The sequence below is a fragment of the Gymnoscopelus braueri genome (genome assembly GCF_963280865.1).
Source record: "Gymnoscopelus braueri genome assembly, chromosome: 24".
NCBI lineage: Eukaryota > Metazoa > Chordata > Actinopteri > Myctophiformes > Myctophidae > Gymnoscopelus > Gymnoscopelus braueri.
Window position 1 is genome coordinate 34301330 of NC_137626.1, and position 14763 is coordinate 34316092.

At 40.2% G+C, this 14763-nt stretch overlaps 1 protein-coding gene across 1 annotated transcript in view; it reads right to left on the reverse strand.

Moving 5' to 3' along the window:
* The window catches only part of LOC308080128 (protein NLRC3-like), a 206663-nt gene extending 197637 nt beyond the window's left edge, over positions 1-9026 (reverse strand). Inside the window, exons 1-3 of the mRNA XM_080421887.1 lie at positions 8929-9026; positions 4481-4550; positions 1923-2139 (exon numbers count right to left, since the gene is read on the reverse strand). Coding sequence (XP_080278013.1) covers positions 1923-2139; positions 4481-4550; positions 8929-8996 — 355 coding nt within the window. The 5' untranslated portion in view covers positions 8997-9026. The remainder of the gene's footprint in view (positions 1-1922; positions 2140-4480; positions 4551-8928) is intronic.
* Positions 9027-14763: the final 5737 nt, after the last annotated feature.

A 14763-nucleotide genomic window follows, 5' to 3' on the forward strand; every position in this document is an offset into this window, starting at 1 on the left:
TTGTGCACAATCGTATGAAAGACTAACTTTACATGATCAGCTGATGTGTTTTAAGAAAAGCAGTAACTCTCCCAGGTGAAATAATGCAGGAAAGAAAAAAATAACCCGAACTGATGTATGTGTTATTGTCAGAGTTTTGCTGTGCTCGGTCACTGTGGTCCTCAAATGAGAGATTGTGTTAACATGATGACCATCTTTTTGTTGTGCTGGGTCATTATGTTGCAGGATCATTTTTGTTGATTGCATTTGATTTCAATATAAACTTCAAATTAGATTTTGAAACTGGCCATCCTCCGGTTAAAATGAATGTACAGTTTTGTGACATAAGATCTTGAAAAATCTTGAGTGCATGTGCAAATTTTGTTGTAATGGTGGTGCTGGAGGAAAGACTATTGGATCACCAAAATCAATATGGAGCTTCATCTCGGCAGAATGAAGGTCCATAGCAAATTGCATGGCAAAATATCCAGTAGTGTATGTTGTGTAGGAGTGTGAGTGCAAGTGAACATTTTGTCCTTATGACGCCGCTATATGAAAGGCCATATAATTAAAGTTATCAGTTATCAGTAGGAGCCACCCTCTGTGGTTCCTGAAGGTTCACAGACAATCCCATGGCAATCCAGCCAGTCGTTTTTTGGATAGTTATTTAGGAGTAAAGTATTGGACAAACAATAATCTTTCACCCTGCCTCTGGTGAGGTTAAACATAAAGCATGCATTAGGGTGGCCATGTTTCATTAGAAATGTGTCATCAACAACATCATTATTTTCATGGTAAGGCGAGTCTTGTGTGCACTTCTCCTCTTGCATGTAGCATTTTGCACAGCAATTTTTATATTATACTTTTCAGCAAAAGGTGTGGTATCTAACTGCTCATCAATGTCACACTTGGCTGCAGGCAACCATTCAAATCAAGGAAGAGGATGGCTTTATTACTTTACCAATTCCTTCCTGTTTCGGTACATGTATGGTGGGACAAGATATGCAGACAAGATAGTTAATCTAGTGCTGGACTCCTCGAGGTGCCACACATGAATTCTAAAAAACATGGCGAAGCAGCTTTCTGCTTTTATGGGCCAACGGCCTGTAACAAGCTCTTGCTTTTAGTTGATTCCATTTTATTTTTGTCTTGTTCTTGCTATTTTCTTGTATTGATTTAACTTTGATCTTGCCTCCTTTTAATTTGTTCTTGTTTAATATTGTGTTACTTTTCTTTTGTTGATCTTTTTATGTAAAGCCCTTTGGGCTGCATTTTATGTCATGAAAGGTGCTATAAAAATAAAGTTTTTTATTAGTACTATTAGCACTATTTAATTACAATTCATGGCTACCCCATTATTTAAATACTAATCGGTGAAGCGTTCATTGAGTTGTGTGAGCACGAGCAGCCAGGAATCTCACTGGTGAGTATAATGTTTATTTATATAATAAAGCTAATTATATTTAATTGCCCAGTTGTGCACGTAGTCCTGCTCCACAGGCTCACCATGCAGATTTTTCCCGACCCACTTTGCCAAGGTGGTTTTGAAGCAGACACGGTTGTAGGCATATGTCTCGGAGTGATCACCAACTAAGTCTTAAAAACACTACATTTCTGATACGTTAATTACACTGCCCACATATATGCATGACAGGGTAATATCATTTGTGCTGTCAGCGAGTTTCTGTGTCTGTGTGTCATAACATTTTGTAGGAATTCCCTCAGCAATAACAAGTTACAAGCTAGTAGTTTGGTAGCCTAATGTGTATGAATTGTTTCTAGGAAAGGTAGAGTTCTCCTTAGAGAAATGTCTGTATTTACCACCGAGTTGTTTAAATATATCATATTGCCATACTTTGTCCTCTCCGTCATGTTAAAGCTGTAAATAAAGACTTTCTTACTGCTCTCCATTATGTTCAAGCTGTAAATAAAAATGTTCTTACTGCTCTCCAGGATGTCAGCCAGCGCCTCCTGTTTCTCACTCCTCAGGAGGTGCAGTGTGGTCTTCAGAGCTCCCTCTCTGAAGCTCCTCCTATGCTCCTCCTCACTGTCTATCAACTTCCTCTGACTCTCTAAGCATTCTGGGTAATCTGTCATAAGAACCTTCTTGAACCTCTTCAGCTCTTCCTTAACAAATGTTATGACCTTCTCTTCAACCAGCTGAAACACAACATATAATGATGATGATGATAATAACAACAACAACAACAACAACAACAACAACAACCATATTGAATTGAGTGTAAGTCCACTGATTTAAAGAGAACAGATGAAAGATAAATGGCCCTATTTTGGGTAAACAAGTGTATAGTGCTGTCAATGGCGTGGTGGACTATACCTACATCAAAGTGGCATGGCGGGTTGGATTATCTGAATATATTATCAGTGGGTGTGTAGCAGATGGGTTCAATCATGACCAATACAATAATCACTTTTCATTACCTGTAGGAGGAACAGTGTAGGTGTATTTTTTAATTGTCATGCAGCCTTGGAAATGTAATTTCCTCCAAGAAAAAGCTGATGTTCTTGTGTTCAAATCTACTGCACCTTACACAGACTGCCAAGAGCAGAGTATACAAAACTAGAAAGGGGTGCTTCAAGGAGTGAATATCTCCGCCAGGCTGGTTTGCCTAGCCAGGGGCTTTAATGCCCTGATACTAAGGATGGGTTAAATGCAGGAAACACATTTTGGCGTATGTGCAAAAATACAGTGACAAACACCATTTTTGTTATTGTTGTAAAATAGGCCCCTCTCGCAAACTTCGGAAGGCAAATATAGACAATCAGAATTGAATGATAAAAAATATCACATGCCACCAGAGATAATTATTAAAAACTTCACATTTACACACAGACACAACAAATCTCTGCCTCCTGACGGCCTAGATAATTATAAAAAGTGTAGAACAATTAAAGTTAATATATCTGGAACTATAAACTTGTATTACCTTAATAAACATTGTCATAAATACTTGACATGTGTTTTTGTAAACTATGGTCCCATTAATACAAAATATATATGATAAAGTAGGGAATTCCTTTAGGGCTTCTACTGGTTCTAATGAGTGAAGACCCGCCCTCGCTGCCCTTCCAGCCAATAGTATTTGTTTCTGGTTGCTTTTCGGGACCTTCCAAGGTGGTGAATTTGAATTAGCTGAAATAGTGGCTTCAAAATGGGCCTGTAGAAACCAATGGGTGACATCACAGCTTCCTTCGTCCGTATTTATTTACAGTCTATGGTTGTGCCAGATTGTACAGGGGGAAAGCTTTTTAGCAGCCTGCTGTTAGTGGCCCTGAGACTGCATAGCCAAACTGATATAGATCTTATGCCTTCTGTATTCTCTTCACAGTGTTGTTGGGTACCACAAAATACAAGCATTTAACCACTCTCACATTATTCTTTAGTTACATGACATTAAATATATAATAAATTATGGTTCCCAGCTTGAGGGCTTCATATCAATCATAAAATAATTGCGAACGCAGCGGAAGGAGGCCTCCGCGCAAGTGGAGCTTACTATGAAACCGTGCTCGGGTTGTGTCTCTGTGTCTCTGTGTCTCTGTGTCTCTGTGTGCACTGTGTCTCTGTCTGTGTCTCTGTGTGCACTGCCTTTGTGCAGCTCCTCTGAGATAAGTAAATGTCCAATATAGACGTACCATACATCAAATGAAAGGTCTTTGAAAACTGAACACACCTGTCAAGGTTGCGTTTAAGCCCGCCCCTTCCCCCGGAAGCCACGCCCCGGAGAAGGCTCCTAAAAACTCCCCATTGAAACCCCATGTTAAATGAAAAGTGCCCGAATCGCTCCGAAACTTTTTCTACCCCCCCTAAGTGGGGGTCTACGAACAAATACTTCGGGCTCGGATTTTGGCTCCGCCCCCCGGAAGTGGGTGAAACAGGCACTTCAAACACTTTGTTGAATTGTTCAAAAACATTCAAAGTTTTTTTTGGGGGAATTTGTTTTTTTCTAAGATGCTCCTTGTAACGCAGATTTCTTTTGTATTTTTTTAATTTTTTTTATTGGTTACTTTTTTTTAAATATTTTTTTTCATTATTTTTTTTTATTTTTTTGCGTTCGCTTACCGCGTTCGCGCGTCTTACTTGTTTATATAAAGTGGCTTTGTGTGATTTTGGTGACGTCTGTGTGGGTTTTGCCTCCGACAACTAAAGTGCACTGAAAATAACCTGCTTTCACCAGGCCTGCTGTTGCAGGCTGGCAGCACACGCCTAAATCATGGTCCTTGTTGATATCAAAACTGCAGGGTGCTGCTGATTTTCAAACAATACCCTCCTGACCTACTGCACCTCACTGTACCTCACACACAGACGCACGGATGAGTCCCCAAAATACCGAACACAAGCAGGCAGGGAAGAATAATTCACCTGCTGTGTATCTCACTCCAATCCACCTGCCCTAAAGTACATCCCTGTAAGTGTCTCTATTGTGAACAACCGATAATTTTTCAGATGAAGAAAAGGTGTTGTTGTACATTAACCCACCTTAAATATTGTGTCCACTTCTTTTTGACGTTCCTGAGCAGACTGACCACTGGAAACCTGGGATGTGTCTCTGTGGAAAACGCACGCACGCACGCGCACACACACACACACACACACACACACACACACACACACACACACACACACACACACACACACACACACACACACACACACACACACACACACACACACACACACAAATCAGTAAGATAATAACAATCCAGTAAAGCTATACAGTATCCCATGACCTTTTACTTCTGCTCTGTAGTCTGATAACAATTGAATCCACTGTTGTGTTTAATAAGTCACATTACACTATAGCCTGTCGTTTTCATTACTGTTATTCTATATATATTGCTCTTAATGTGTCCGCAAAATTGTATGCAAATTATTTGGATTTGAATTTGGATTTGTCTTTTAGCAGCTCCAAACATTGTGCCATTCAGAAAGAAATAATTACAAGGATATATAAAAAATATATATATATTAGAGGAAAAAAAATGGTTGTACTGGGTTGTTTAACATGTGCAAATGTTCCTTCCTGAGGCTATTTGAGCTTTGAAATTGAAATATCCTGTAAAAACTGTAAATGTATGTTAGAATACTAACAAGTAGAGTTAAACTTTTACTCTCCCTGAGTTTAATTTCAATTGATGGATGTTTAAATGACTGAAACCAGGTTCATGTCGTCTAAACATTAAACTGACACAGATTCCCTCGCATTATGCAATATAACACCTTTAGCAAGAAGGTTGCCTCAGCGTCGTCACTTGAAATACCTGAATGTCTGACTGTATAACAAGAGTCTAATGGGCTGGTAAACCTGGTTTACTCTACACATTTTTCGTTAGTTAAGTAATGTTATGAGTAATAGATACATTCTTCCTAAAATGTTTGCATTAAAAGTGACAGTTATTATGTTAATTTTCAATTAAAAAATATTAATTTGTTTTAACGCATTTTATGATAATAGGACATCACCTTGTGATGGACACCATCTTTGATTTGGCTATAAATAAATAAATAAATAAATAAATAAATAAATAACTGATGGTAATTCATTTCACTGATTCAGTCGCATTCCCTGAGCCCTAAAACCTAGGGTTAGACCCTGAAACCACCTTTCTAGGTTAAACAGAAATTCAAATAAATAAAGAAAATACATTTAAAAAGGCTATTATAGCCTATGCTCCTGGCAGCCATCTTGGACGCCATCTTAAAAATGACAACTTTCCAGAAGTTAGATTTTCCTAGATTTTCACTATGTTCTTAAGCATACCTAGAGGTCAATTGAAAAACATGTTTGTATTAATTTATTTGGGGTTAAGTGATATTCTTTTCATATATTGCCACATCTAATGTGCATATGGGGCTCTCACAGAAGTGCTGGAAATGACCCAAGGCGCCTTTTTATATTTGGTCACGCCCATTGCCCTGCCCCCTTGTAGCCAGTGGGTGTGGAAAGTTGATGGGTTCATTATCCCGGGCCCATCCAAGTTTTATGAAAACCTGTCCAGTTTTATTTTTCTGCTAACACACAAACATACACACACAAACAGCGCCTAAAACATCACCATGTTGGAAGAGGAATTATAAAAAACTGGGACCCTTATTACCCTGGCATACGGTGGATTCTTATATGGGACACATTGGCCCCGATTCATAACGAGGGTCGTAAATATGGGGTAAATAAAGTTCGTAAATGCCGGTCGTATTTTGGTAGTCACAAACGGACGTGCAATTCCCAAAGGGGTTCGTATATCACAGAGACGTGCGTACAACCAGTGCGTATGACCAGGTGTGATGATTACTCTGGAAGGCTGCGTCCAACAGCATCCAACTTTAACGTCACCGTGCTGAACCGTGCTAAACAGCGTTGCCATGTCCGCTTATTATAAGCGAATTTGGGCTTATTTTTCTGTAAAGTTGCTTGTAAATATTGGTAGCTGTGGCGACCGCGTTTTTTTGGGCTTGTTTCTAAAGTGTAGTTGGTTATTTGGGCTTGCTTCACAATTGTTCAATTGTTTTAACCGGTGGTTCTCAAATATTTTTATGACATGGACCCCCAAGTTAATATGTAGGCTAATGTATCCCTATAAGCCCCATCTGAAATGTTTTGTGCCAGCTGGAGGCAGATTTGTGTTGTTAGAATGTTTAAAAAATCTTCCAAATATTGCACATTTTATTACAAGATTTCTTTTAAATATAGCAGATCTACAAGCTCACAACGGTTTAATTAAAGTGCTTATAATGGCCTAAGTGCCAGTTGCTTCTTTTGGGCTTGTTTTCCTAGACCTGGTTGCTTATTTCTCTCACAACATCTGGCAACGCTGATGAAAGTTTGAAGTTCAACTCCGCCTCGTCTAAAGATAAGAGATGCGGCTTCGCATCGCCTTGACAGCTTACTGTTCTGTCTGGAAGCGGATCACATAATAAATGCTCTCATGTGTAATGAGAATAAATAAGTTTACAAGGTTTAACCCCATTACCAAATAAAAGGCTAATAAAACGTGGAAAGGATATATATAAGCCTTTTCTAATGAACATTGCGGACTTTTACCAAGGTAAAAAGATGATGAAATCCAGCATACAAGTGGAACGCTGCTATCCGATTATGGACCAGAGCTTATTGATTACTTATTGATTAAATTAGTGCATTTTTGATTAATATATCACTGTCCTACGTCGGAATGGGGAATATTAGATCTGTTGTGTGTGGTGTTCATTTGATCAAAATACAGTAGAGTAGCCTACAGTAGACTATTAGCCTACAAATTAATACTGCAGCACGGACAGAGGTGCGTCAGTCCCTCCGCAGTTTCATTAAGGCATCATAGCCTATTTTCATTATTACATGACACTTTGGCTGAGATGGCCCGCTGGCAAACACACTGAGGGACGGGGACCTAATAATTCAACTCTAAATGCAACTGATAGCCTAGAAAATAAATAAAAAGCGGTGGAATCTACATCATGTCTATATGATGCATACTGTAGGCTACAAGCAATATATAGTTTGACATTTATTTTTTATATATATGTGTTGACAAATGTTGGGCATATATATATTTTATTTGAGGTTTGCCACTGTTGTAATTGATTTTGGCATGAAGAATAAAGCATTCTAAAGACATACGCACATTTCAGCCCTGGTAAGACAGCCTCAGGGCTGACCTGAGAACGTGCGCACCTGACGCACAAAACACAGACCAAAAAACTTTTATGAATCCGACTGCAGGTGTAGGATTTGTCCTAAATGCCGGTAGGTACAAAATATGGTCGTAAATCCCTTTATGAATCGGGGCCATTGAACTTTCAGAAAATGTCCGGTCCTGACTATTATTGGGTGAGATGTTACGGATGTTTGCTGTTGCAGGCTGGCAGCACACGCCTGAATCATGGTCCTTGTTGATATCAAAACTGCAGGGTGCTGCTGATTTTCAAACAATACCCTCCTGACCTACTGCACCTCACTGTACCTCACACACAGACGCACGGATGAGTCCCCAAAATACCGAACACAAGCAGGCAGGGAAGAATAATTCACCTGCTGTGTATCTCACACCAATCCACCTGCCCTAAAGTACATCGCTGTAAGTGTCTCTATTGTGAACAACCGATAATTTTTCAGATGAAGAAAAGGTGTTGTTGTACATTAACCCACCTTAAATATTGAGTCCACTTCTGTTTGACGTTCCTGAGCAGACTGACCACTGGAAACCTGGGATGTTACGGGAGTAAAATGGCAATATTATGAAGAGTCAGAGAAAAAAGAAAAAAAGAAATAATAGAAACCGTTTTTACATTTTACATTCTCACCTCTTATCAGTAGAGTGGTGTCCATCTTTGAAATCAATAGGTTTACCCATAGACCTGTCACTCTTCATGGAGACACAGCTGGGTACAGGAGACTCTGCTCTCTGCTGATGAACCCTGATAGGATGATAAGCAAGATGAAACATTATATTTATTGTTCCAACAAGTCACAGTAGTTGGTAGATATGAAATATGGATTTGGTTATCTTTAAAATAGGACACAACATGTACAGTATGTTGTTAAATTAATTATAATTATTTATATTTGACAACTTAGATTCCAGATGTCTGCTGGTGAGAAGAAAGTGCTTTTTAACATTGTACAGCTAATTATTAAACAATTATATGAGCTGTTTAAACATGTTGTTCAGTATCAAAGTCTAGCAACATCAGAATGATATCAGGTCAACACTCACAACACAATGACAGACACATTGGTCAGGTGGTTTTAGTGTGTAATAAATGTTGTACATTAACTATTATCATAATCTACAGTAAACTACAGATAAGCAGATGCCCAACTAGATACATGATACATTTCCAACATTTGCTGGAGGGGCCCATTTGATAAGTAGAGTCTAATAAAATAACATTGTCAATGTTTTTTTCTGTTAGTTTTACATTCTGACCTCTTATCAGTAGAGTGGTGTCCATCTTTGAAGTCAATAGGTTTACCCATGGACCGGTCAGTCTTCATGGAGACACAGCTGGGTGCAGGAGACTCTGGTTGTTTCTGATGAACCCTGACAGGATGATAACCAAAATGATATATATTGTGTTTGTTTGTTTGTTTGTTTGTTTGTGTGTGTGTGTGTGTGTGTGTGTGTGTGTGTGTGTGTGTGTGTGTGTGTGTGTGTGTGTGTGTGTGTGTGTGTGTGTGTGTGTGTGTGTGTGTGTGTGTGTGTGTGTGCGTGCGTGCGTGCGTGCGTGCGTGCGTGCGTGCGTGCGCGCGCGTGCGTGCGTGCGTGCGTGTGTGCGTAGTCGGACGCAGACATGACAGGCAGCGGGCGGGCGGGGGAAACTCTGTCTTATTGGCTTTCTATACGTTGTTTGGTCGTATTCCGGTTGTTCATGTCATAAAACCGCAGATGATAGGCCCCCTGATTCCGAAAATACCCGACAGAACCCGAGACCCGTACGGGTCGGATCCGTGTTTTATCATAATCATTCGGGGACAGGTCGGAATCGGCGCTATTTCCTCGGAACTCGGTCTGTCTATCATTATGTGTAATACCCGAGTGGATCAGAGAAGACCCATAGTATGCCTACTGTGTGTGCGCACGGCTGCACTAAACAGGAGAGAAACGCAATGAAGTGCTTTTTAACTTAGACCTAGGATCAGGTTAGTGCAGCAGCGACATGCATTTTTTTTCTTCACTAAATTAGTTAAGTATGATCTTGTTAGTCATGTGACAATGACCCTTAAAAAGGTTTTGATAAACTCTTCCATATGCCTGCTATTGACTTAAGAAATTAATGGGTGGGGCTTATTTCTTACAAAATAAGCTATATGAACTCCCACACCCAATCAACCCCAATGATTTCACATGTTTAGAGGCCTACATAGAGCACGCTTCCAAAAGTGCTTTGTCTTCAGCCCATTGAGGCCAAAAAAAATGCATTTGTTGTGGCACACACGCACAACACAGTTGGATCATAATGGATACTGCTCTGGTTCTTGGATGTGATGTTATGGGAGTAAAATGGCAATAATATAAGTAGTCAGACAAATAATCTAATTACTTGTGTGTGTGTGTGTGTGTGTGTGTGTGTGTGTGTGTGTGATGTATATTTCTGGTCGAGAGAGTGGCTGTAATCAGTCTCCTGGAGAAAGGTTCATGAAGGGAAGTTCCAGTCCAAGGTTTTCAGTTAGGTATCATTTTATTCCACCCAACAGGCAAGCTGCCAGGTTAAGGTCAGATTAGCAGAGCCCAGCATTCACATACAAACACAATAATTATACTGTCCCAAATCTGGCTCACATGGGAGGGTCAAAGAGTTAAGTCCCGCCCTTACTCCCTTTGTCAGCCAATCTCAACACAATACATGATACTGGGGAGTCGTGGCCGAACCCCGAAGAGAAGAATATTTAGTGGGTAAACATTTTAGCTGGTTATTCCTCCAACCACACAGAGATCTTTTTAGAGATGGTAGAACAGACGCCTTCACCTCAGCCATCTCCCTTGCATAAAGACAATAGTGTTGTAAGCAGTTCAAACCAAAACAAAAGAATGGCTCTGTTGGCCTCCAGCCAGCTTCAAACATTCTGTATACAATAGGACAATAGGTCTCCCTTGTAGGTGTAAACACAAGTTTCTTTGGTTAATCAAATCAAGGCGCTGTCTCTGTACCTTCACCTGCGAGTGTCAACACCGGAATTCTAAAGATTTACTTCTCTAAAACAAGACACAAAAGGTTGGCAGAGCAGCCTGTTCCATTTCTCACCTCACCTGGGCTTCTAACACAATGGCCAGAACTTTAGGGAATGCAAATTGATCGCATCTCAGCCTCAGCCTTCATGAACAACTGGAGAAAACCCCCGACCAACATTTAAATTCATCAGTGTGTCTTTACTTCAAGCAAGTTCTGCTGTCTTATATCCTTACTTATATTCAAATACCACGCTTATGTTTGACAAGTATACATCAATCCCCTCTTGGGAGACTTAATAATGTCTACCATAAAGAAACTTTCAAACATTGGAAATAATAAATACTGTTAAACACTCTGGGTTAAAGTCTCCTCCAGCCATCTGTCGAACCTGAAAATAATCTCCATTAGTAGCCCACTGACGTAGACAGCTGAAACCGATAAAACAATCATCATTTGGTTACTGTTCAAAACACCTCATATAACATACTTTGACAAAGAGTGTCCTTTTCGTGTCCACGCGCACAGATATGATCTCTGTTCTTTCTTTTTTCGCCTGAGCTAAAAAACGCTGGTCGGTCTTCGTCTTGAATGTCCAAGTTCTACTGGGGAATGGGCAGTCATTGAATCAGAAGCGGTTCACAGCTTGGGACATGAGACAGAGGGAAGTGGAATGGGGAGTGGATAAGGGGTGGGGGCTTGATGTTATTTAACATTGACACCTACAGGGCATCTCTCTGCAAGCCTGCCCGGGTTACTTTGTTGAATCTGGAAGGCCCAGACCTGGATTCTGGATTTTTGCAGTATATCTGTGATACCACACCATCCAGCCATCTGCTTGATGTAGGGGCTCCATGTTTCCCGTCCTGTAGTGGTGTAGTTCACCGCTCCTCATCTGCTCGATGCCGCTCGACCTGAGACACCCAATCGTCGGCTGTCATCCGGGACCAGTAGACCTCCTGACTCCTGTAGAGCTGAGTAGACAGACAGCCTTCCATGGACCCTGAGGTCCCCTCCCAGCAGCCTGGTGATCGACCCTCCTCTCTGAAGAATGATGGTTTGCTGCATCTGCTGGTTTCCTGCCTGATCCACGCCTCCAGGTCTAGAGTGGGACTTTTTGAGGGACCTGGCGTGGCATGGTCTGGGGCGTGCGGTTGTAGAACTCTGCTGTCCACTCAGCCTGATGTCCCCTCTGGAATGTCAGCTCCATGAATCTCCCACTTTCTCCAACTCCCTCCGTTCCTGGCATGAAAAGACTTGGAAAAAAATGTCCCTACCCTGTCCTAGAAAATAGACATCCTTCTACAAATATCATATTTCAGCTATGTTTTAGTCAATTTATTCCTACATAAATTACTCTGGCTCAATCTCACATTATAATCTATTTTATTGCTCTTTCCCTCCTTGTGATATTTTACAAACAATGATTCTCATTTGTTACTCATGGACCAGAACGTTTTAGCATTTTCCTAATAGTACAATTTTTCACAGTTTTAGCAACTTTTTAACTCTATTTACTTAACAATACTTCAACATTTGCGTTATGATAATCTCTGTATAAGCATCACCCCTCTGGGTTCTACGTTTAGTAATATCAGAATTTTTACTCTCAATATTTTCAAAATGTTTACACGGCTTATAGCCTACTCAGATCTATTCTACTTAAGTACAGATTTACAAAGATCAGTGCTGGTGTTCTATCGTCACAAGGGTGTATATCCGTTTAAACAAATGGAACATAGACCTCCCTATCTGACTATCAAGTATTAACTAATCTTACTATCTTTAACCTATCGTTGGCCTCTTGAGCACGAGGATAAATCCTCCCCAGTCGCTTATTGCGGCCCTCAAGGTCTGGCCTTTACTAAAAACTATACTAATTACTTAGGTCTGCCTCAGAAAATTTGTCATTTCACCCCTGTAACCAATCGTCAACCAGCACTCACCCCAAATCTGCACTCTGTGGTCCAATGCGCTCTTCTCTCAGCTTTTGACTCCTAACAGACACAAAAACACAGAACACATGGTAACTTTCAAGGAGGACACAGAACATCTCTTATATGGTGCTTTAGTATTATAAATGTTATCTGTTCCTCAAACAAAAGAGAGGTACAGCCTATGTTTAGCCCCAGTGGTGAACCACTGAATTAGGTATTTTAGTTCACTATCGAAACGATCCGTGAGAGTTAAAAGAATAGTGATTCAGACTGGGAACTGGTTACAAGCTGTCACTCAATTGAGGCAAAGTTTACAGTTTCATTTTAGCACAAAAGAGAAAAGACTGTGTTCTTAAGAAAAACATGAAAGAAAGGGTGTAATACCCTCCCTTAACCATCAGAATTAATCAATGGTTCTGTCCTAAGATCTCCTAAAAATAAACCAAAATCGAATTAATTTCAACAAAATACGGATCACAAAATCTCCCTGGAGCATATTGCTGAAAGGCTTTTTAGAATGAGCCTGTAAACCCTTGCATCCAGAAAGCTTGTGAAACTTCTACTTAATTATTTCTCCATTTTAACCTTCTATTATAACCACAACCTTACTTTTAAAATCAGTTCCCTCTGCGCATCATTCATGGGTCAGTTCAACTAAATAATGTGTCTGTCAGTCAAAGCACGTCTGTGTCGCGAACACTCCGTTCTTCAATTTCTAGGCACTTTTTAACCGATCCAAACATGGTCATGTCATGCTATCCCCCGCTGTGATCAAACTCAGCCCTTTCCAAAAAGATTACCGCATTCTGTTTCTGGCCAGAGTAACAGAATTTTTTCCAGGCGTGCACTCCCAGAATTGCAATCTCTCAGAAAAAAGGCCTCGATTTCACACAACAAAGGACAACATATCACAATCATTTTTTAAGGATCAGCCAAATAATTAAACCGCCATGAATAAAGCATAACTTCAATTTAACCTTTGTTCCCAACATTAAAATTTTCCTATATTCACTTCTTACTGTATTATTCCAATTTTCTTCTTCCTAAATTCACTCTTTACTGTCATATTCCAATTTATCTTTTTCTTAACTTCACTTTTTACTGTCTTCATTTGTAGATTCATATCTCTCCCCTCTTACAACACTATTAACAAAAATGTGTTGTAACTAATAACACCTAAAAATCAGCACTGGGGTCAAGCTATTTCACGCACAAAAGCACCGAAAAACTCCCAAACTCCAGTCAAAAATAAAAAATAAAAAATAAAATCCCATACACAAGACACAAAAATGCACAATACTCACAAACAATACACGCACATATTCACTCACAACTCACATCACCTTTCCACTCACCTACTCACACACAACTCACACACAGAAAACACGGCTTAATCACACACATCACCACTCAGGAGAAACTCCCAAGGTTACATTACCACGAAAAGTGATAATTTAAGATAGTAGTCCACAGCCGAAAAGCCATAATACCACAACGTCGCCTCCAGAACCACAGCGTCCTCACACACAAAGTAAAAATGACCAGACGCTCCCAGCCTCCACCGTGCGCAGCCTCTGGTCATCCAAATCTCCTCACCACACCACTGCACTCACAACAATGCCTCATCACAAGAAAGCAGCCTTACCACGAAAGTGATTTAAGAAAGTAGCAACAAAGAGTCATCACAAGAAAGCAACTTTACCACGAAAGTGATAAGGTAAGAAAGTAGCACACAGCACAAGAGCCCTGACGCCACAAGCATCACAAGCACATGAAGGACGAAAACCGGCCCGCCGCGTCTGCCAGCAAAACCGGAAAGCCCAAAGCAATGACCAAATAAGGACTTTAGCATCACCACTGCCAATCCAAAATCCACGCACCATTTGCAAGAGTCGCAGAACGATCACCAAGGAAAACAGCATTACGAACGTAACACATAAAAACAAAAGGTCCACACAAGAAAACACCTTCTGACAATCACAAGACATCTAAGTGCTCAGGGAAAAACATTTCTCGAATAAAACACATCAACACAACATTATCAACCAACTCCGCCAAAAACATTAACTTTACACTTTCAATACAAAAAACAAAGTGACAGCCAGCACTTTCTTCAAGGGAAAGGTCCGGGTAATGATGGGATGTTAAAAAACTACC